The sequence below is a fragment of the Gobius niger genome, assembly GCF_951799975.1.
Source record: "Gobius niger genome assembly, chromosome: 1".
NCBI lineage: Eukaryota > Metazoa > Chordata > Actinopteri > Gobiiformes > Gobiidae > Gobius > Gobius niger.
Genome location: NC_136852.1, coordinates 20,160,318 through 20,185,141, shown reverse-complemented (window position 1 = coordinate 20,185,141; position 24,824 = coordinate 20,160,318). Strand labels below are relative to the sequence as shown.

General features: G+C 41.4%; 1 protein-coding gene across 4 annotated transcripts; it reads right to left on the bottom strand.

The window, feature by feature from the left end:
* Positions 1-15,115: 15,115 nt before the first annotated feature.
* Positions 15,116-23,170, bottom strand: prdm10 (PR domain containing 10). 4 transcript variants are annotated; one of them, XM_079579311.1, is made up of 23 exons: positions 23,149-23,170; positions 22,010-22,118; positions 21,451-21,609; positions 21,331-21,390; positions 21,155-21,259; positions 20,904-21,078; positions 20,589-20,830; positions 20,311-20,511; positions 20,149-20,221; positions 19,958-20,075; positions 19,770-19,881; positions 19,359-19,622; positions 18,612-18,956; positions 18,325-18,480; positions 18,055-18,234; positions 17,870-17,980; positions 17,595-17,795; positions 17,340-17,486; positions 17,082-17,255; positions 16,869-17,006; positions 16,608-16,788; positions 16,424-16,521; positions 15,116-16,000 (listed from the first exon to the last, which is right to left on the bottom strand). In XM_079579311.1, exons 2-23 carry the CDS (start codon positions 22,067-22,069, stop codon positions 15,812-15,814), a joined length of 3,489 nt encoding a protein of 1,162 aa, XP_079435437.1. In that variant the 5' UTR covers positions 22,070-22,118; positions 23,149-23,170; the 3' UTR covers positions 15,116-15,811. The 4 variants fall into 4 exon arrangements, with proteins under 4 accessions (XP_079435437.1, XP_079435438.1, XP_079435435.1 ...); XM_079579312.1 differs by having other exon boundaries at positions 22,010-22,115; positions 23,149-23,168; XM_079579309.1 differs by lacking the exon at positions 23,149-23,170 and adding an exon at positions 22,876-22,950.
* Between the last annotated feature and the right edge of the window lie 1,654 nt (positions 23,171-24,824).

Here is a 24,824-nt window from a genome sequence, read left to right as displayed (position 1 = left end):
TAAGTTATTATAAACAGTCTATGAAGCATAACCGTGGCGAAGCAGTCACATAATGACCCAGTCACTTGGCGACTCTGGTTAAGGGTTACTGTTGGGGTTACTTTAAGACTTCAGGAAATGAATGCATGCAATGGAAAACTACTGTGTACTGTGTGTGAGCGGTGGGATATGTCATTTAGCGAAGCTTTACGTCAAAAACCCTATGAATTTAAGAGGCCAGGTGCACTTATTAAAATATATAATCCTAGACTAAATGAACACTTCTGCCCCATGCCATGACCAAAACTAATAAAATGGACATTGGGACGTTTTGGGGGTCAGGGGAAGGTTCGGGATCTGGGGCAAATTAGGCTTCAGGAGCGGTTACTCAGTCCAGTGTAAAAGAGTTAATTGACCAAATGCATAAATCAACTCCCTGTCATCTCAATGCACAGAGGCCTTTGAAGGAGGTGTGTGCATGCAAAAGACAAAAATACAACCTGCTAACTGTTGAGATTGTTAGAGACTTCTTATGTGATTAGTTTAGCAGTTCACATTTTCGTCTGATACATTAATGTGTGTGTTTAAAATGTGCTCTGTGAACAATTCTTGAGATTAAAAAAAAAAAAAATCTAATAGCAACACCGGAAAAATCGAAATCGATGTTATGCCCACGTCTCTTTTTTATAACTCTAGTCCATTTGCTTCGACCACATCACACTTTCCCCATTTTGTTATTTTCCTATAGACTCAGTCCTACCTCCCCCATGTTCAAGCCTGAACACACCCCGTTACACCATAGGCCGCCTCTGTCCGGAGCAGCTGCCAAGAATAAGACAGGCTGATGTGGGGGCCCCAGAGGGAGGCCCCATGCTGCCGGGCCAGTGCTCCTCCAGCCTGCGCTCACTCCGCTCAGTTCAGCCACTTGGCTGTGTTTATTTAATATTCAGTCAGCTGTGGGGAGTGGGGTTAGCCACAGCTTATAAAACTCAGTCAGCATGACCAAGATATAACCCTTCCCCCTCTTTTCCTGCAGCCACACGCGCACACACATAAATGCACGGACAGAGGGATGTTACTCTGACAGTATGATGCACTTTAACAGACTGACAGAGAGGAAATACCCAGTCACTACAGAAAACGGACAAAAAATACAGTGCCATCATCTTTATGTTATTCCCAAGGTTAGATGAGTAAAAGGATCTAGAAGTGTGCCATCCTAGCTTAACACCCACATATTAAGCCTTGAAGAAGTCCCCCCCATCCTCTCCATCTTTATGGTTAATCTATCATCATGACACAAACCGTAACAATGTCAAAGTTTATTGAGGTCTTTTTTATGTCCTTGAGTTTTGAGCTGTTTTAAGTGTGAGTAAATACTGCAAATAGGCTGTATCAGGAAGAGTTGTGCCTTAAAGTAATTAAATGTTACTGTATTGCAGCTGCAGAAGTAAAAGTTGGAGGGAAAGACTTGGGCCAACACTCAATATAAGATTTACAAAAGAGACCCTATGGCTTTCTACAATGTCACAATAGGCTATATAGATCATTGTATATTGGCATGGCTCAGAACAACACTTCCTGCTTTTGAGAAGTATGTCAAAATATTGTTTTACCCACATCTTGAAGTGGCGATGTTTGAGATTATGATTGCAGATGGGGTTGGATGTGTCACGCGGTCATTTTCTCCAAAACTATTTGGATCCTATGTAAACTATCACACTTCTAGTTGTACGGATCAAAGCAGGACTCTGGGACATAAGGAGCTTATTCGACTGACTGGGTTTGAAGTGACGGGGCACAGACGGAGCAGGAAGTCAAGGCCCAACAAGGGAGTTCAGAGGAGCATGAATATGGATTTGGGTATGAGAGCGGGGGGTAGGGTGTAGATGGGTGACCAAATACATTTTTTATCATAGTTTGTTTCAATAAATAAAAACAATTCCTTAACAATTTGTCGACTAAAACTAGCTTAAAACCAAAAAGACTTAATCTGGACTCTTGACTAAAGGGAGGTAGGGTGGATTAATATTTCTCACAGCAGCCTATATTCACTCCGCCCCGCTGCGAGCAATCCCAGGATGCCTCTGAGTCCCTCGACAGGAAGACTCCATGGCAACCTCCGGGGTCATAGGTTGCGGGGAAAGGTTGCTTTTATCTGCTAATGAGGTCGGTACCTGGGGCTCCGTGTCTCTCCTCCGCTGCTCCGTGTAGGTGGGGGGCAAGCGGGCCATCAATGCAGGCCTCTGACACCGATGCCATCCTCACTCATCTCCACCCTTTCAGCGCGGGACGGGGTGCAATGGGGCGACCGAGTATTAGTTTCTGCCCTGTAGGGAGGATAACAAACGGCTCAGAAATTGCTGTCACCCAGTCTGGCTCCTCATTGTGAGCAGCGTTCACATGCAAATGGAGCAATCGCCCCACAAGACTATAGCAGACTGGATTCCCCATAACTTCACTTCGGGAGTGTGATGGATGGTCCGTACAGCAAGATGGTGTGTGTGTGTGTGTGCAGTTAAAGAGAGGAGATGAATGGCATGCTACTTGCTTCTTGTTGTACACAAATCTGCCTGGCTGAAAGACCAGTGACAGAAAAGTCAAACACATATAATTAACTCAGAGTGTTTCCATTCACTAACTATTTTAGAAGAGGTACACTTTGAATTATTGCCTCTTAAAACAAATGGTTAGATGGGATAAGTTAATGTGGCGCGCGTTACTGTCAGTCACCCTCAACAGTGTCACGTAAGGTTTATCTACCTGACAACCCACAAGAGAAACACTCTACATTATTTAAAAGTGATGTATGAGTTGACTGTAGTGTTTGTCTCATCACTTGGTTCACTTGTTGTTGAATCTCGAGTGATTTAAACATTCTTTGAAAAGAATTACTCCTGCTATCTGTCAAATGAATGGAATTTATCATCACTGTAACATTACACTGCGTTCCAAATTATTATACAAATGACATTTTTCTAAGATTTTCTAAATTGTCAACTCAAATGAGAGTCAGCATAATTTTCAAGTCTTTACCTGGTAGAGGATCATTTAAATGTGGAAAAAAATTCAATACATTTTAATTGTAATTAACTGAAAATGGTCATTTGTTGTATTTGTAGCATTAGGAGATCACATTTACTGAAATCAAAAGCTATTTCAATCAAAACAATATTAACAGGTCAAGTTATATTTTACCATAGGAGCCCTTGTGTGATAGCAGCTTCAAAATTCTTAAATCCATTAAACTTGTGAGTTTTTGTAGAGTTTCTGCTTGGATTTCTTTGCAGGATGTTAGAATAGCCTCCCAGAGCTGCCGTTTGGATGAAAACTGCCTCCCACCCTCATAGAAGTTTTTTTTGTTGAGGCTCCAAAGGTTCTCAATAGGGTTGAAGTCAGGGGAGGAGGGGGTCCACATCATGAGTTTCTCTCCTTTTATGCCCATAGCAGCCAGTGATGCAGAGGTATTCTTTACAGCAGGACATGGTGCGTTGTGGATTTTGTTAGGGAAAGCACGGCTCTTCTTTTTGTAGCATAGAAGACAGTGGTCAGTCAGAAACTCCACATATTTTTCAAAGGTCATTTTCACACCTTCAGGGAGCCTAAAAGAGCCTAATGGGGCCGACCAGCTCTCTCACCATGATTCTGGTCCAAAACATGACTCCGCCACCTCCTTACTGACGTCACAGCCTTGTTGGGACATTGTGGCCATTCACCAACTATCCACTACTCCATTGATTTGACCATCCAGGGTTACACGGCGCTCATCAGTGAACAAGACTGTTTGAAAATGAGTCCTCATGTATTTCTGAGCCACTGCAGCCGTTTCTGTTCATCAGCATTCAATTAACCGGGAGGCCCGGATAGAAAGTTTATGCACAACTGTAGCCTCTGGAGGGTCCTACACCTTGATGTTCGGGAGACTCCAGAGGCACCAGCAGCTTCAAATACCTGTATGCTGCTTTGTGGCATCTGTTCTCCTAATCTGATGTGTTTGTCTGGCAGAAACCGTCCATATTGTGCCATTATCTGCACAAACCGGAGTGTGATCTGATTCATCCACAAATCTCTTATCAGTACGATGATTACGCTTAATCTTTGATGAAATATCGAAGGTTTTCATACCTAGACCAAGGCATTCAACTATTTCACGCTTTTCATCAGCAGAAAGACCCTTTTTCTTTCCCATATTGCTTGAAAATGATGATCTGCTTAATAAAGTGGAACACCCTTTTTCAGTAGTTTTTCCCTTAACTGGGCTTAACCTGAAAACTAATCATCCCAGGTCTCTGAGATTAATGTCAGTGATTCATAGAGCCCCAAAACACGATACAATCAATGAGTTTCATTATTATTATTTTTTTTTTTACCTTTTTGACACAAAAATCCAATTTGCATAATAATTTGGAACGCAGTGTATGTATTTTATGTATATGAATGGACGTGTGAAGTTTCCACGTTTTCGTAGCTTACCACCACCGTGTGTGTGGAGTGAATGTAAAAATGCCCCATGTATAGCGCTTTGTGAGCAGTCTGTAGGAGGCGCTGTACAAATAAAGTTCCATTTCTTTTTGTCAGATTGATGCATACAGGAAATGATAAACCTCTTAACCTCCGCCTGAACTGAGCATGTTGTCTCCAGTCTGACTTCTTTTCGGAAAAAAAAAATGAAAATGAGACATAAACGAGGATGAAAACGCAACAAAAAAACATAGAAAACAAAACTAACACAGTAAAAAAGAAATTAGGAAAAACGCAACAAATATGTTACAAAACACAACCAAAAAGGTGCTGAAAAAGCATCAATACAGATACTGAAAGACTGACAAGTCTTAGCTTTCAAATGAGGCGTTACACACTGTTAGGCTGTAAGAAGCTTTTAGATTTGGGTAGAGCTGAACTGGTGAACATATACTCGGTTCAGGTGGAGGTTGAGAGGTTAAAAGAAAACTCTCTGAACCTACTTCATCCTTAAAATGCCCATTCATATCCAGTCTATTTGCCCAAATATTGTTTAAATTAAGAAGACAGGCAGATAACACACATCTGCTGTACTGAAAGACCTATGCTCTGACTTATGGACTCAAGCCAATGTGACTTGAATGCACTTCCTTTGCCAGTAACCAGCACTTTATCACACAAGACTCATTGGCCCCTGTGCCCTGTGAATGGAGGGTATAACATGCGCCCTCGCCATCCCCAGTCCCACTCGAACACACCCCTTTACACTCATACACACGCCCCCTGTCATGTTCGTAGCAGTGCAAAAGGAGTCCATTAAGTCTGATTTAGTGGCAGTGTCATGCGGTCCCCTTTTGTGAGGTGGTGACATCCAGTGAATGGGAATCAGAACTGGCTCCCCTCCTCCTCTTCCATCTTGCCCAGCTCTTGGCTTGGCTCTCAGGACAGGCACAGGAGTCTATGTATGCGTGGTTGCAGTGGGACGGGGGAGTGCCACATGCCTCTGAGTGGCAGGACTCTTTGTGCAGGGGCCAGCCTGTTTGTTTAGCCTTTCGCTTACAGAGCAGCCTCACTCACATCAGGGCTTCAACCCGATTACAACTGACATGTGCTCAAGGCAGCAAGAGTGCACAAGAGCATTTTGGAAACTATTAGTTGACAATGTTTTAGTTTTTCTCTAATTCAAGTAATGTGTTATACTTGCGTGGTCCTCTGACGCCTAGAAGGTTTGCATAATGTCACTGTGTCCTTTGGCAAGATACTTCACCTACCTTGCCTCACCTAGGAATGTGGTGTGTGATTGATTGGTGGTGGTTGGAGAGGATTGGCAGCAATGTCTCTGTCAAACCCTGGGCAGCTGCAGGTTACCACTATAGAATATGAACACAATACAAAGTTTTTTTTAGGCTTTAGAGACCAATGCATCATCATTATTATTGCTTTGTAATGACAGATATACCTAACTTTGCAATTTCCTCCAGTGACCTCAGAGACAGGTGATGTGACGCACGCTTGACAGAGTGTGCCAGTCGAACACTAACAGGGTTTATTGACATTCCTCTGAGTGACTTGTAGTTGTTAGCATGTGACGGCTCCTCATGTTTCCACTGATCAACTAATAAATAAAGTTTAGTGAAAAAGGGAACAATAAAAACAAACTTCGGCATGAGTTAGAGGCTCAAAATGGATCTTATGTGAAATCTATTTAATCCTCTATACTGTACCTTGGACAGATAGAGTTGCATCTGGTTCCCAAAATTGTGTCTGCACGTATACAGAAGTTGAATTTTCATCAGTTTTGTTCCATTAAAAGCAAAAAGGTTGAAACAATTCTCAAAAATATATGCAGTATCTGTCAAAAATAGATACGTTACACAATGAGACCGTAGGAGAGAATAGAGGACTAGCTGACATTTTAAGCATATCATTGGGTAAAGAAAAACAGTGCTGAAAGATTTATTGACATGTTTGTGTTTCCAAACTACCCAGAGCTCCAGGAGGGAGGATACCTTTGCACTTCAAACTCAAAAATGTTCTTCATCATTACATTAAATCAGAAGGTACTTCTTCTAGTCTGATCCCAAACCATGCGAAAGGTCAGGCAGTCCTTGACAGAGCAGCCTTTAAAGCCCGGCACAGCTGTTTGCCATTGGTATCAATAGCTGTTCCTCTGACCTTTGCAGAAGAGTCCGCTCCCAGTAAAACGCTCGCAGTGGCTCTGTCCCAGCAGCGTCCAGGCACAAGGTGATCCCCGTCCCGTCAGGAAACAGGGGGTCGGCGGGGTCAGCCCTGATTGTAGTAGCCTGTCCTCTAGGAAAACAAAATAAGCAAATATTTACACCAACAGGAAGCTTTCCACTAATGACTCTTAAGTGATGCGCTGTCAGTCAAAGCTATTTATGGGTCTGTACATTTAAACTCTTTCAGAACTTCTGCTTTCTGAACAGGACCACTGTAAAACTTCACGGCAGCACTGAAGCGTCCCGAATGAGAGGTGAAATACACTAGTCCAGTACACTGAAAACCTTCTCTACTGTTTGTTTACTGACAGCATATCTAACGTCAGATTAAACATGAAAGGTTTTAGTGGGGGGTTTGTATCTTCCAACTAAATGCAGCATGCTGGAATTTCTTTCGCTAACTCAAAGCCCATTAATGTTGCTTGGCTTCCCTCCAGCCATGTTAGATCAAGCATAATAACTCGCGAGTTTATGGACCTTTGCTCCCCAAATGTCTACCATGTTGCTAATTGCGTACATCTGTGGCTGTGTTTTGATGTTTTGTCTGAACGTGCAGCTGTCCGTTTGCTTTCCAACAGCCTCTGGTTAAAAGTGGCATGTCCGAGTTCTATCTGTGCCCAGCCTTTTAATCGCGGCTATTAGAATGTGCTTTGTCATGCACCTGGGAGCCATCGCTGTGTTCAGATCTTGATCTTAAAAGTGACCTAAAAACTAATTCAATGAGAGTATTTGCAGAGTAAACAAATTTAATGATATAAAGACATGCATGTGTGAATGAGGCTGCAAATAAACAATGCTATTCAAAAGTTATCAACCATACAGCTGGCATTATTTGATACTGTATAGTCCTTTTCAGTCTACAAGCGTGTGGATCATTTTGGATTTTGAAAAAAACGAATTATTACATGCAAAACCACAGCATATTTTAATTAATTTGTTTACACAGAATGTACAAAGTCAAGTTTAAAGTGTGTAGGCTAAACAGGGATCGCCTCAAGTCCAAACCAGAACTAACCAGGAGCTTGCCAAAGAGCCGCCAGAGCAGGGCATAAGAGCTGCATGTGGCTTTAAAACCATAGGCTGCTCATGCCTGCCCTGGACAATCTGCTGACATGCACTATCATCTGGCCCACCAGGAGATTGTCGAGAGGATAGTGCATATCTTAAAAAGACTTACACAGCATGCACTGTATTCTTTGTACTGGTACCAAACCCCCCAAAATGGAAAGGGCTGTGGCATAAATGACACAGGGCTACAAACACTGTTGCATCACTTCATGTTCACATCATTTGCTGTGCTGTGTTATGGGAAGCGTTCAATACAATTAGATTTTTCATTAGTCAATGTGAAGACAAAAAAAGCAGACATGTGTTCACAGTAATCTAGACTTGCTTAGGTCAGAGTTGCAATCCGCTTGAAGCTCAGTAAGGATGTTTTTGCTTAGCACATTGTTTAACATTGATTAATTGAAGGGGTTTATTTGACTTGGACTCTTAAGCCTGCTGTAACAGTCCACTGGTTTGTTTGGATCAGATATCGGCTGTCTCTACTGTGTGCTCTCGTAGTGTCATCACACAAGGGATCAGTGTAAATGTGCACTGTGGACATCAGTGAAACCCGATACAGAGTAATTGTCGGGATAAAACGAGGGATTGACCTCTGCCATTAGCCATATTTTGTGAAACAACACACACTTGAGCTGCCTTTGAAATGTCTTTCCTTCTGGACTGCAGCCTTTGGTGAGGGCAGTCGTTAGAAGTTAGTGTAACTAAACAGAGACTAATGTCATCTCAGTGTTCTCTAAAACAGTTGTTAAGCAGATAACCAGTACCAGGACGTCCCTCTGCTAGACATGACGTCATAGGCTGCCCACTCACTTGTATATCGCCTCCATTGTTTTGTTAAACCAATTAATAAATCAAAACATTTGTAGTTTTTTGTACCACAAGTAAATGAGGATATTGTTATTGTATGTCTGCTTCTAATGCTTTTCTTTGTTTTGGAAACCAATTCAGAAAAGTCCATATTGATGAACATGTCAGAACAGATTTCTGTGGTCAAAGCTCTCGTCACTTTTTTCTCATGTGCAAACACACCACATGTTTGTGTGTCAGAGTCCGTTTTCAGACATGTTTGTGTGGAGCTGTTGTGATAGTTTGGACCCTGAAGCACACATTCCTTTCATCTGGGACCCTCTGGCTGAGCCCCACCTCTCGCTGCTGCTGCCCCAGTGTGAGGGGGGCAAACAGATGCGGCTCTGGCAGATGGCGCCTAACTCAAATCAAGTCCATACTTCAAGTCCAATGTCCACTGGTTCAGACCCTGTCCCGTGGCATGATAATTGAGTTTAGATCAAAGACATTTGTGCCTTACTAAAGGTCTAGAGGGCTGCTCAGTTTTTAGTAATAACACACACACTTCCGCCAGTGACCTTCACTGCCCCCTCAACCTTCCTCTCCCCGCGGCACCCGGCCTCAAAAAACAGATTTCAAGGCTTAAGTCGTCACATACGGCCAATCACTAGCGGAAAAGCAAATCTTTTCAAACATGAAACATTCTCCCATACACGCAGCAAAACAAATGCACATTTATAAGAATTTAATTTCAATCTATTGTTTACTAAATAAAATTGTTCACCTTCATTGGACCAAAAAAGTCTTTTATCATAGAGAATAATATAAAATTAAATAAAATGAAGCATGAACATTGAATAGATAAAAAGGATCAGATAAAATAAGTTCATGAGTTAAAGTTCGCAGTCATTATTAAGATTTGGTATGGTGCGCCCCCTTGTGCTCATCCAATGTAAATCTTGTCTCTCTTGAAAGTATTCAGGAGTCCATGAAATAGCAAAGGCACATAAATGTATGTGAAAAGTAAAGTATAAAAAAATGACGTTTTAGATTTCGTCCCAGATGTATGGTTACTTCCTCCTCCTTGACTTGTGCAGCCGTCCGATGGTGATGCTGAAGGGCCGGGCTGATCTCTCACACAGAGACTGACGCGTGTCTTCATTGATGTCCTCGTCCACATCAGCGGAGGACATGGACAGAGACGAGGTGTCACTCAAACGTTCACTTTGGACACTGGGACAGTCCTGAAGAGACGCTGTGGACAGAGACGTCTCGCTCTCCTCACTGTCTCTGCCCAGGCCCTCGAGATGAGCCTGGAAGGTCAACGTCTGCTGCTCTAGAGACAGGAAACCCTCCTGCAACCCGTCAAACTGAACAAAGAGGAACCATTATCAATACATGGCACATTTGAACTTCCGACAATCGTAAAATATGTATCTAAGCTGCATATTAAGAAGTAAAGGTAAGAAAGATACAAGACACAAGGTAAAAGAGTCAAAATGTATATCTGAGTTGTGTTAAAGGAGAATTTTCAAAGTACAATTACCACTATGTCCCCTGCTCTCACAACAACACCCAGTACTATGCAACCAATACTAAGTTACAGTCAGTTAAAGGAACAGGCCACCATTTTACATACTGAGATATGTTCTTACCTGAGCTTAGACAAATTGATGTGTACCTGTCTGGTCTTTGTGCATGCGCTCAGTCATGCAAAAAGACCAAAGATGCAAAGATTTAGCCTCTCCTCCTCTCGTCTATGGGGCCAAACGGGAGTGAAGTTAGAAGCGACCAAGCTCTAACACGTTTTCCCTATTTAAATATGATTACGTGAGTAGTAACACGATCCAAGTATAGTTAGACAAAATTAAACATGTCGATTTTCTAAGCGGATAAAAAGGGGAACTATATTGTAAGGTGTAATAGTAACACCTCAGGAGCACTTTGACATCCGCGCAGCATAATGAAGATATGATTGTGTACTATACTCCTTTTACTCCGGTTAGAAAATCGATATGTTTAATTTTGTGTAACTATAGACCCTTTCGCTGCTTACATCATCAGTGACATCAGCTGGAGGCAGGAAGTGATCAAGAGAAATAAAATTAAACTAGCGATTATAAGTGTAAAAGTACAACTAAAAATGTGGCTGTTGTGGCTTAAGGTGCAAGAACAAGAGATTGACATTTGAGATGATAAAATAAGGTTTAACTGTTGTTCCCATAGAAATATATACAGTTGTTCCCAACAACAGAGACATTTGTTTATTGTTACTATGACAACAGCGACAATGGAAATAGATAGGAATCTAGCTTCCCGCCTCCTGCTAAGCCCGAAATGTTTACAAACAATTAAAGGGTCTATATTTGGATCGTGTAACTACTCACGTAACCGTATTTAAATAGGGAAGATGTGGAAGAGCTTGGTCGATTCTAACTTCACCCCTGTTTGGCCACATCGACGAGAGGAGGAGAGGCTAAATGCTAACAACATCTTTGGTCTTTTTGCGTGACGGAGCCCATGCACAAAGATCAGACAGGTGCGCATCAACTCGTCTAAGCTAAGGTAAGAACATCTCAATATGGAAAAAACGGTGGCCTGTTCCTTTAACTTACTTTCTGCCATCTCCACCACAATAGAATTCTGCTTGTGCTGTGTGTACAATACCTGCTCAATGTTGGACTGGAGCAGCTTCTCCGGCCACACCGACTCAATACTGCCATTCACAGCTTGGCTCGCATTAGCGTGGCTCCATGTCAGCTCCTGAGGACAGACAGGACATTAGTCAAATGCTTCGATAAACAAACATATTTTTTCCCCCGGTAGAAAATACAACTTCACCTGCAAAACTCGAATGGTGTCTTTTAGATGAGACTGGCAGTGCTGGAGTTTCTTCCTGTACTGATCCACCTCTGTCAGCATAATCTGTGGAAAACAGGAGTTACACGCAATTAAGTTGACAGGCAAATGCTGACTTTTGTTTTGATTTCCATGACAAAGTTCAAACTTGAGTAAAGACATAAGTTAGTGGCACAGTGGATAGTTCATCAGAGCAAGAAGGTCCCAATGCTGGGCCGGGTGGGGGCTTTCTGTGTATAGTTTGCATGTTCGCCTCATCATCACAGTATAAATGCATGTGTGTTGATACAAACTTTATAATGGAGCTATTTAGAATACCAAGATCCAACTCTGATATGGATGCTTCTAGACGAGAAAATGCTGATGGCTTAGTGCTGGGCAGTTAATCTCTTATCAGTCCAAATCACATTGTCTTTGGCCAGTTTCAATTATCAACATCATGCTTTTTATTTGTCAGGTTTACAGTCAATTCTTTAGCAGTAATGCTGGAGTTGGAGAAATAACATGGTAAGGTTTTTTTGTCATTGTTGTATGATACTGGAGTGGAAAGCACTCATTTGTTTTTTAAGCGGCTGAGGTATATGTCGAAGGTCTATCTTGACAATGGTCTTCAACAATAAATTAAATAAATATTTATTTGATTTGATATAGATATAGATATAAATAAAAATTGAGATTGATCGATATAAGGAAAACAACTGGGCTTTTCTTTTTTCGAGTGAAGCTATCATCATATAAGTAACAAGTCTGTGCCATCTTTTACCTTGACATCGGCCTGGGCAGAGGGCAGCTCGCGGACTTGCTGGTCTCCCTTCTTGGTCAGTGTGACTCCAGTGTGCATCTCCTCCAGCTGAGCCCACAGTCTGTCAAGACCCGGCTGCACTTCACCCACACTGGTCTCAAGACTGGACTGAACCTCCACCAGCTCACTCAGCAATAGCACCCTAGAAAGCAGCAGAGAATCAGACGACCCAGTCACATGTACCGGTACTTACAATCCTACATCCTACAAGTCATTTATTTAAGTAATTTAAATGAGCTAACAAACCCATCTCCAGGCATGTTATTAATGAGGTCAACCTTATTTATGTGGTTCAAATGTCCAAAAGGTTCAGCTTTTCACTCACCTCTGCTGTAGATAGCTGAAAATAAGCCTCACTTTCTCCGTGAGACTTGCATCTTCTTCCATGTCTACGGTTTCCCCTGGATCAGTATCAGCCTCCTCAAGAGTTTGACACACTAACTGAAATTGAAAGGAGATGATTGGTTTTAGAAAATGTAATACTATAATTTATCAATCTATCCATATAGTGCCGGCCTGTTAAGGAGTTAAAGAGTGACTCACATGTTACTGACAAACATTCTGACATACAAATCTAATACTAATACACAAATGCGTTCAGCTTTTTCATTTTAATAGAGGGTTGACATGAGAACTCAGGAGCAAACACGGTATCCCTATAGTATTTGAAAAAGCACTTTAGCAATAGGTTGTTGTTTTCTTTGTGTAATGAGCCACTCAAATCCCATATGAACAAGAAAGAACAAGTGTGAAAGAAATCATAACTGCTCGAGTTGAATGAATGGAGATGACAGGTGTCTATTGCCCAAGGCGGGAATATCTTTCATGCAGCTGTATGGTGTGAAATGTGTAATACTATTTCCAGAAAACCTCTGATCTACATGCAGGGAGTGAGAAAAAAAAAAGGAGATGACAGGGAGCTGCTTCTGGCAAAAAACTGTAGACTGCATGTTTTTTGAGGTTTGTGAGCAGCCACTCTTACCTGCAGACTGATAAGTTGAGCCTGAATTTGGGTCACGGAGGGGCCCTCCAATGGCTCCTGTAGCACGCAAAGAAGCAGACTGTCAGCCAGAACCGTCGCGAGCGGGGAGTGTTGACAAGGTCTGGTCCACTGTGCAGGTCTGAAATAGAAACACAGGTCACAGTTAGGATTGTCATGTGTAATCATGAAAAAAAGGAGTTCATTGTGCTCAAATTCCATATACACTTTCACTTTTTAACCTTTATGAGATAGAGCACCCCTGATTTAGAGTCGTATTCTTGAACTGAATTTGAAAGAAAGCATGAAAACACTATATGAAGTTTTTTTTTACCGTAAAGAGAAGTTGGAAAATCTGTGTTGAACTTGTAGAGAAGGCTCTTCCTCTTCCTTGGCCTTGAATAAACCAAAGTAGGAAATTGACTGTGTGTTCAGAAAACAACTGCAGATTCACCACATGCTCTGATTGTGATAGTGGTCCTACCATGACGCGTTCGTGGACCAGGTGGCTCTTGAGCACGTGAGCTGCAGCGGCCAGCAGCGTCCACACCAGGCAAAGGAACAGGAGGCCACAGGCTGAGGGGTACTCCTGCGCTTCCACCTGGCAAACTGACCACACGACCCCAACAGCAAACACAATCCAGAGGTTTGTCCAGGGGCGGAGAGTCCTCTGAGAGCACAGCCGAGTGAACTGGGACTGAGCGGCCGTCACGATCTCGGACCACGTCCACCTGTAAATAATGTAACAAAATCATATGGTCAGTAATCACAGAAGACTTGATTGACATGATTACTTTTTATGTATTTGGTCTGGTTTATGTATTGTTTAAGTCTAAAAGTATTAAAGATCAGGTTTACAAGAGCTCACATACGGTAATAAAGAAAAACAAAACAATTATAACATTTTAACTGTTAACATCTGTTCAAACAAGTCACTGAAATAAACAATAAATAATTCTGTCAGTAGCATTATAAGGGATGTTTTGCTACTACATGAATGGTAATAGACCTAGTTGTGGTGGTAAAAAGAGGAAAATGTAGTCCCTCTTCAAATCTCCAGCCAGTGTTTCCTGAGAGCTGCTCATTAAGCACACACACACAAATCACAAAACATCGCCATACCTACCCACTCAGTCCAGTTATTTCAGCCTCCTGGTCCTCCTCCATCCATTTATAGTTGCTGTCCCAGTTTACAATATCTGAAGCTCCACTTTGTCCATCTTTGTTTTTTGAAAAGAGCAGACAATGGTCAGCTCAGACATTGGGACACAATAGTCACGAGAGCACAGCGAGTACAACTTAGGGTTTCATGTTTAGTACGTAGGTGTGAACCTTGTTAGACAGGTTATACTGGAGGAATGCTTTTTACTGGCCACAACCTTTTCCCCTTGACAACATTCTTGTCAATTACAGGAGTGCCTCTATCAAACTGATGACAATTGTATTGTGCCCGGGCACTTCCCCCTCTTTGCCTCCTCCCCTTAGAAAAGCAGACAGGACACTCCCAAAAACAACAACCTGCGGCAATGGTGAGTTATTTTTAGTGTGGGAAAGTTGATGTGTTATAAAGGTTTACGCATGTAAATCCATTAAGACAACGTTCTCTCATTATAAATACAAAAAAAATTGTTATGACACATTCTACACAAAGATATCAAAGAACTTTGTGTTGTATTACCAAGTTGTATTACCAAGTCGAATGACCTAATAATAGCCTTTCTATTGATTGCTAGTCTGAATGAGTGTTATGTCAGGAAGGGCATTTGTTGTAAAGTTTGATGATGTGACTTAATTATTGCATTAGATTTAATTTTTTTTAACAGGTTGTGAACTAAAAAAGAAACAACTAAATACAATCAAGTAGAAGTATGGCTCAGTTACTTCCTGGTAACTAAATGGCAGATTTATTTTAACTACCACATGAACACAAAAGTCTGAACTAAAATGAAGAAAGTCTCTGTACATGATTTGATACAAGTTACTTTATATTTTACACATAATACAGAATTTAAAAGCTGGCCTAAACCAGGAACACAAGACACCATGTACTTCTAATCTTAACCATGGAGAGCCAAAACTATTTTCACCATAGCAGTAAACTGTATTTCAGCATTCATTATTGTAAAATACATATGCCAATACATTCATGTACAAATAATGAATGGACAAATTCACATAGTGAACTTTTAGTTGCTGCAAACTTATAATGTCAAGTTAATTTATGTCCTAGTCAGCTCTGGCAGGTAAGGTGCTCATACAGTTAAGTATCCTTCATATCATATCAAATTATCTGTCAGTTTTTACACAATAAGGAAAGCTTATGAGCTATAAATGTAGTGAGGTACGTGTCCAACATTTTTCACTGGGGAGGACCTAGGGGTGCTTTAAGGCTTCAAGCTAAATTCTAATTGATAACTTTCAGCCTTCTGATGACACTTAATACAGTTGTGCATATTTATTGAAATTCTGCAAATACTTCAGTCTGGCCCAACATTCTTAACTGTGAGAGTCTACTTAGAAATAAAACAACAATAACATTTTTTTTTTTAATAAATAAAACAAAAATAATCTTGTGCAGTCCAGCCCGTTTCAGTCTTAGCCAGTTTATGTGCGTTGTGTCAAAACTTTGCATTTGCTTCAAGGTTTTGTGATGTGAACTTCACTGGCCCCGTTGCCATTGGTCGTCGTAGTGATGATGTACTGGGTAGTCGCCTGCTGATTGGTTGATTGTGTTTCCAGGTGTTCACTGTGGCTCTGGGCGGTGGGTTGAGGCACGGCCTGTTTGGCGTCCAACTCGGGTTGGCCCTCTGAGATAACGTAGTGTGTCTATATTTGAAAACACAAAGCAAATGATTATACACAGTGTTGTAGGAGACCGTTTAAAATGGAGGAGTAATACTCTGGTCTGAGTCATCTGACTGTCATAACAGTTACAATACGAGATTACATGTCAGTTAAAGGGTGCCAACGTCGCTCAGTTGGTGCCATTCTTTTTCTATGGATGAGTAACTGCAGTAACTCCACGCCCCCCTTAGTGGTCACAATCCCCACTTTGAAAGCCTTGTTTCATAATGTTTTAGGTAATCCTATCAGGGCTTGACAATAACAGCTGCCAACCCGCCAAATGCATGTTTTCTGTGTTAAACTGTTAGCCTAATAGGACCAGGACATCTTTAAATATGGTTTGTTTTAATATTGATAAATAATAAACTGCTGTATACATAAAACAGAATTATTTGGTTTTCTTACCGTTTTGACCTGGTTACTGTTTCCACCTGACACTGGAGTGGTTGCCTCAGCAATGACATACTGAGCATGAGGTAGTGCCATCATTTGGATCTCAGACGCTGCAAAAAGTAGGGGAAAATAAGGAGAGGTTTTGCATGTATATTTACAGCACTTTCTTTGATTAAAAAAAAAAAACAGGGCTTACAGTATCCCCTGTAGTTCCAGTTTCTTGGTAAATAGGCATGCTGCACTGCCCCCTGCTGCTGAGGCTGAGTGCTGCTGGTCTGGAGACTTGGGGACTGGGATAATGTCACTGGGGTCAGCTGAGAGGGACTCAACTCCTGACTAGTCTGTTGGGAGGAAGGGCTCAGAGGTTGTCCAGTGACCTTAATGAAAACAAATGCGTGCATTGTTATTTTGCCATATTATGTCATGGTGTCACTGATACCAAGCTGTGCAGACTCACCTGTGAGGTAGCTTGCCCGTTGCCTGAGGGCTCCGTAACCTGAATGTGTTGCACTTGGATTGAGTGCTGACTGTAGCCGTGTGGGTCATGAAGCTGGCTCACATCAACTCCCTGATGCTGAGAGTGCGGGGAAGATGCCTGTAAAGGAATATTTATAAAGCTAATTCACAGCTGATCACATATGAACTGATCAAGTAAATGTGATGTACTTACCGGAGCGACCTGCACAACCTGCAGCTGAATGTGCTGGGGTTGGGCCAGACTGCCTCCAGCAGCCTGAGACACAGGGATGTATTGTATTCTTTGGTAGTCTCCCTGTGCTGTCCGGTAATCTGTGGTTAACGTCTGTGAGAGCTCTGTCATAGCTTGTGTCAGCAGATCAGTGGTCTGTAGAACAAATACTGTCTTAGATTTTTTTTTCCCCCAAAACAGAACAATGTAAGTAGGTTAACTGTGTACTGTTGTTCTTACCACAACAGCCTCAGCTGTTTTTCCATCTGTAGTGCTAATGACGGCAGGAGTACCACTGATAACAGCGGTAGTTAATGGAGCCTGGATGGTGGTACCAAGTTGAGCAAACTCTGGGTGCTTTTTGCGTATGTGCTGTACCATTTTAGTCTAACAAACAAGAAACAGGCACTTGTTCACTACAAGGTTGTCAGAGGAGCGGAAACATTCCGAGCCTACAGTAAAGTGTGTGTTCGCTAAACAGTCTGTAGTATTTACCTTGCTGCTGTACTGCTTAGCACAATAGGGGCAGCATACGGGAGCGGAGGCTATGGTCCCGGTCAGCTGAGTGTGTGTACTTAACATAGGATCAGGTTCACCGGGAGCAGCTGGACGCAACTTTCGAATACTTGGTGGCAACTCTGCTCCAGGGTGGTTTTTCAGGATGTGTGCTTTCCTCTTACTGGCACTTTTATAGACCTGTGACATACAGTTACATTGATAACATATTTCGTTTTTAAAAGTATTACCGTAATCGTTTTACTTTTTCTTACCTTATCACAGTATTGGCAGAAGTAATCCCTGTTGGGCTTGATAATCGGCAATGTAAGTTCAGGTACATCATCGATGCGCATTTCTGGATGACGCTTAGATAAATGGTTCACCTGAAGCAAGAGCAAAATGAGTAAGTGCACACAAAAAGTACTTTTTAAATTGTTTATTCAGGGCCTGCTCTCACCAACATCCCTCTCCTTCTGAAGCCCATCATGCACAACCTGCATTTGAACATGAAGCTTTCAAAGTCTGTGGTGGGAATTTTCATTTTAAGGGCTTTGGCTCGGTGGATCTTGTCTGCCTTCTTGGCTTCTCTGTCTGGATTATGCATTCGCTGCATGTGTTCACGCAGCTTGTCTTTCCTCTTTAAAATATAATAAAGAAAATAGCAATTAAATATATACATTGTTAGAGCATCACCAGGATTTAACAATGCATATAGGACTCTTCTTACCTTAAACTGTTTGCCACATGTCGAGCACAGAAAGTCCTTGCGATCAGAGTGGCGTAACATGTGCAAGCGCAGTTTATCCGGCCTGCAAAACGCCTTATCACAGTCTGGGCACTGGAAGACCTTCTCTGAATGAAAGCAGCGAATATGCTTCTTCAACTGTAAAGCATGTAATACATAATTATACTGTGTACTATATTAGCCATGCCCCATTCCATGTTTCAACATTTGTCTATTAGCAACAGTTGTGATTTTCCAATTTTGTTCCAATTATGGCCTTGCATACTGACCTGGATGAAGTCAGTAAAAGTCTTTTTACAAGAGGGACAGGTAAAAGTGCCATCTACTGCATGAACTCCAACGTGATCTTTGAGCAGGTCCAACTTGTCAAAGGTTTCTGGGCACAAGAGACAAGCGTACGAGCGGCTTTCCGTGTGCACCAGCAGATGTTCCTCCAGAGCAGAGTCACTCATGAAGCTCTTTGTGCAAATGTGGCAGGAGAAGGTGTAGGCTTCTCGGCCATGGACCCGCAGGTGCTGGTCCAGTTTGTCTTTTTCACGAAAAGCTTTGCCACAGTGAGTGCATTTGAAAGGACGAAAACTCTTTCTGATGAAAAGGTGTTGCAGCGCTGCATTCTGTAATTAGAAATAGACAACATCACATCAACAAATTTCAAGTCGAATAAAATGAACTGGTTGAGCTGAGGCACAGCTGATGTACAAGAAGGTATGGGAGGTGGAACATCCTGAAATGCTGTTTAATGCTGTAAAATGAAATCCATGTTTCCTGCAATCCTTTCAATCCGACTTACCTGCACATCCACCTTTATAGGCAGCACGCATTGAGAGAAGAAACACAATGGTGTAAATATTGTCCCTGTAGCACTAACGTCTTAACTGCATGTTGACTATGTAAGCATTAATAATGTTTTATGTAAACATTTTTACTACATGTTGACCACAAATTACCAAAACATTTTAGTACATTCATGTTTTTGTGCATGTAAGCTTTGTAATAAAAATCATGAAGCTTCTTACGCGTATTCTCTTGGCGCGGCGCATATCCTGAGATGTCAAGTGTGCATCCGACTCGCTGCTTTGTGAGGGGTCCTCCTTCAGTACGAGGAGCTCTGAGTTGGAGGGAGGAGCAGCAGATTCTGGGACTGGTTCCTCCACAGCTGATGCAAGTTCCCCCTCGAACTCTGTTCCTGGCTCAGTCTCTAGTTCTGCTGCTTTCAGCCCATTTTGAACTTCCTCTAACTCTTCTTCATTGTCCTGCTTTTCTTCCAGTTCTAGCATGTCCTATTGAACATCAAATTAAGACATTAGAAACCCGGCTTTTTGTTGACAAAAGTAAAATATATACATATTTTTTAAAGATGCAAATCAATTTATTTAAAATAGGTCCAGGTTTCAATAAATACTGAGATAAATGTTATGTTCTCTTACTGTAGTCTTCTCAGTAGCATCTCCAACAGAATCCAAACGTATAAATTTGGCAGGACGTCCTGGTCGTTTTCCATATCTCTTTTTGCCTCTTCCTCGACCTCGCCCTCTGGATCTACAGTTACAATCATTTAAACATTTAGAAAAGATGCAGTAAAATATAAAACAATACTTTGCAATAAAAACAATACCTAGTAACTGTGGTCAACTTGTCGTCATGCATATTCAGATGATGCTGTAACTGTTCAGAGCTTACAAATCGTTTATTACACTCATAACAAGGCCAGTTCCGCTCCAGCTCCCGTAGTGCTTTAGAAATACATGGATAAACATCATCAAAGGCAAAACAATATACAACATACAAGCATCAGCTGTAAAATACCCTTTCTTTCTTCTTCTGTTACACTGTGGATCTTCTGATTTGCAAACTCAGCATATGATGCTGCATACCACACCTGTAGAAATAACATCATATTTTGAGATGAATGGGGCTTTATAATAAATTCAGGCATCTGCAACAACTGCCAAAAAAAGACAGACAAACCTTGAGTTCCTGTTTAGGTTGAATGTTTTTGATAGTTGTGAAAAATATTTCCGGGCCGTACTGATAGGCCACCATGTTTTGCTCCAGATGGTTCTGTGCTGGTCTGGCAAACATCATCCAGTTACAGCTGTCCTCGTCAGACAGCTCGTACCACATGTCACTTGATTTATCTGCTTCTTTTTCAGTGTCCAACAAGCATAGCTGGAGAAGAGCAACAAAGTCTTAGTTGTACACATTACAATAAAATGCATATTGGAAGAGATGCGATATTGCCCTACTTTGAGGTGGATGTAGGTGTTCTGGAGTTTACTCTGATGCACAAGTGGACCTTCCAAAGGCCCAAACTGTGTGCGCTTTGGGATACGTCTTTTAGAGAAGACACCACCAAGAAATCTGTCAATATAGAGAATTTGAGGAAGGCTGGCCCGGGCTTTAGATAATACTGGTCTGTTGGGAATGGGGTGCAGCGGACCATGCTTTAGACAGACAGAAGTGTTTGACGTATTGCACTCTTCACACCCTATGAGAGGAAAAAACATGTTTGTGTTAAAAAATGCATGTACTAAATTAGATGAAAGAAATATGTCACTCACAGAGTTTGTGAGGGTTAAATTGTTCTTGTTGGCTAGGTTCCCAGTCGTCCATCTCTGAATCATCTTCTTCATCTTCATCCGAGTCATCAGTGGAGTCTGTGGCACCAAGAGGACTGGAGGTGACTTCAGCTAAATCAGTTATGGAGGTGAGCTGGTTGGACTCAGAGAGCTGCTCCTTAAAAAGAATTATAAAAGTTAGCTGTAGATCTTCATATTACACAGAATATTGCATGACTCAAACAAGGGCTAACCTGTGGGACAGGTTCAAGCAGAGCTTGAGGAGCTTCTGCTACATTACTGAGAACATGTAGATTAGCTGCATTCATGTTTTGACCACTAGGAAGCAAAACAGTGACCTACAAAATCAGAAAATCAGTTATTAGAAAGAAATTATTCTTTTGAGCACAATATTTTGTTAACACACTACCTGCTGTGTTTCACCATCCTGCTGAATGTACGCCACTTGTGGCTGGTCAGCAAAGACAGCCTGCAAGAAATAACAAAACATGAGCAAACGGAAAACATCAAAATACATTTTCTTTCTTACCTGAGAACCATCTGCAGGATGAATGTAGACTAACGTATGCTCTGCAGACTCTACAGAGGTGTAAGAGCTTCCGTCTGCTGCATACACAACTTGTTGTTGCCGGTCTCCCTGATCTTCACTGTACACTATCTGAGCTACTGTGCCACCTTCAAAATGTACCTGCAACACAGTACGCACTTAAATTACCTTACGCAAATTTTATAGAATGGTATGGAAACTTATGTGTATAGCACTTTCCACATGACACTAGTCACCCAAAGAAGTTTTAGGGGATTTGTACCACACACGGTGGTGGGAAGCTGGTATGTAGCTACAGTTTCCTCTGGGGTAGGTTGACTGAAGCACATGTTCTACATAGAAAGACCCTGTTCAGTGATCAAACCCAAGGCTTTCTTGCTGCTCATGAGCATTGCGCCACCGTGCCGCCCATTAAAGCGGCAGTCTATCTGACGACGCAATGAAACTTTTGTCATCATTTACATAATTGCTTTAGGGCTCATGGCACAGATCATGTGTCTGGGACCAATATTGCACAACATCCATGCCTCAGAGGACCAACCTGTGTGCCAGTGTCACTGTCCTGACTCCATACGGCAGTGGCCTCCTGCTTGGTTTCCATGGCAGCAAAATCAGAATGGGTACAGGCCTGTCACCTGTAAGGATCCCTGCTGAACACAAAATTAAATATTATTTATTTTGTGAGTTTTGTTTTATGGAAAAAGTGTCAAGTCATAATAATTGGGGAAAATATTATAAAGTGTTTGCTATAGCATATAGCATATATATATCATAAAATGGAAAGGTATATGGCTGGTTTATGAAGTGCAAAATAAAAAATATATATCATTAATACCTTAGCACCAATTCTGCCATATTGCTACCAATAAAAATGCACGAACAAATGTGAGAAATGTCAGGGCTATGAAGTTTTTGGGGGGTGTCAATCAGGTGTCAATGATCACATCAAAATAACCCAACATGTGCGTTTGTGTCGGTTTCTGTAGTGCACGGTCGCATAGGGCACTTAGCGGGGATTGAAGCAAAAGGCGGCCTATGATTGCTAAACAAGGCCGTTGTAAAAACCGAGCGAGTAATGTTCTCGTAGATCAATATCAAGACTACAGATTTCTACAGGGTGAACTTATTCTAAAGGACATTTGGTAGAATTGATAATAAATTCAATCCCCCCTATTTGAACTCTGCAGGTTGTCGGTCCCAAACGGACCATACCACAAAAAATAGCGCTAAAGAAACCCGGGCATTTACAGCGCTGCAACGTTAGCATTACGGACACACATGTCCACTTTAAGGGTAATCTGCAGGGTAAATACTCGTAGTAAACCCCATTCACGTCGGTACAATGAAGTAGTTTTATGTGTGAGTATTTTTAGGCGGTAAATGGTGCAGAATTATAAGCAAGCCCACCCGTCGTCCCCCATTCTAGTTGAGTCCAGCCCTTCGACTGTACTGTGGAACAAGGAAGAACAGTCTCCATTTTGGGTGGGACTAACAACAACAGCTACGCGGAGAGACATACGGTGCAAAAAACACATGCTATATCACGATACCACCGCCGAAACAACTAGATTAGTTGATCTATATTATCAGAGGGATTACTACAAAACAGACCGCGTTAGTTATAATGTAGCAGTTGCCCTACACGGTTAATTTTGTGGAAACCATTGAAGCCGGTCTTACCCCTGAATGGTAGCTGCAGAGATGGCTGCATTGCATATATTAGCATAATCTACCTAGCAACCACTGGCTTTGAGAATTCTGATTGGCTGTTATTTAAAGGATGCTCAATAAAATATTTTGCGGCATGATTTAATGCAAATAAATAAAGACAAACATATTGCCCTTTATCCATTAGGTTGCCAACAATTCAAAAGAGTAAAAAATATAATATAAACGGTTATTCGTGAAGTGTTAATTTTTGAGTGCTTTAAACCTAGCAACACAAATGCAGATTTATTTTGTTGTAGCCTACGTATTATTATTTTATTTTATTTTGATTGTATTCTTTTTATTTATTTTTTATTTATTTTTATTCTAGTCTATTATACATGTTACCACAAGATGGCGGCAACTGTACGTTATTTTCAGTGACGGCCAAAGCACTTGTAAAAGTGCAGATAAGATAATCCTTTACTGATCTCACAACGGAGAAATGTACTTGTTACAATCGTCATTTAATAAAATCACTCAGGTTGTGCAAAAACAGACAGGAAATGTGCAAACAGTTAAAAAGAGGTAAAAGCAAAAATCTTATGGGGCGGAATTATAAAGGAAATAAGAATTAATAAATAGGATACAAATCAGAACAGACTATAAGATAGGCGTACTAACTGGTCAAATAGGCTATTACTCAAATAAAGTAAATCACATAAGTGATAGTATTGGCGTATTTACTGCAGAAATAAAAACGTAGTGGAGATGGACCTAACCCCTAAGAACATTCGTATATCCCCTTTCTAATTAAGCGCATCAAAAGCATTTGTGCCTCAGTGAATGAGTTACAATAAGTGCTGTATGCATACAAGATACGAGCTTGTCAAATATTATATTATTGCAGTAAAATCCCAAAATCTTTTTTTTTGAAAGCGGTCCAATTTGGGGACACGGTGACCTATAGGCTATTGGACCAGGTCGATCCCAATATTGGACCACATGTAAAACTGTGTATAATTTGGCCTAAACAAATAAAAATTGGATTAAATACTTCCGTACTTCACACGCATTCACAATCCTGACCTGTAACCAACTGTTTATGCCTTTGTCTCCCTCAGTGTATGTGTTGTATGAATGCTTTGCTTCAAATGGCAAGTACAATGAGTATATACTTAATTTAATGATTTATTTATTAATTAATCTAGTTATTTATTAATTCATGCCATTATAGCCCTGAAATGTGTGCAGATGTTTTAATGCGTGGAGAGAGTCCATGGCACCGAACTGGTCCAATATGAGGACACATGGGGTGGTCCAATATTGGGCCGGCACCCACTTGAGTTCTCGGATGTTTATGTTTGCAACCGTGTACATATGAGTCATTCCTCATTGTATTCATTAATTATATGTCAAACAACCCGCACATGCCATCCTCGCCAGTTCGCCTAAAGTTTGCGGTCACACACTCCCAAAGATGATCTAAAATTACAACGAAATGTGTGAAAACACTATTCTCGCCGTGAATCATCTCAGGCAGACGTAATATCACGTCGCACGTCATTTTGATCGCAAATTGATGTGCTAACTATTTATGGAAAGGAGAACGAGTGGTGGTCCAATGTCGGGACCGGTCCAATATAGGTCCATCTCCCCTACAATAGGCTGTAATAACTGCAGCTTCAAAAACGAAGCTCTCAAAATCC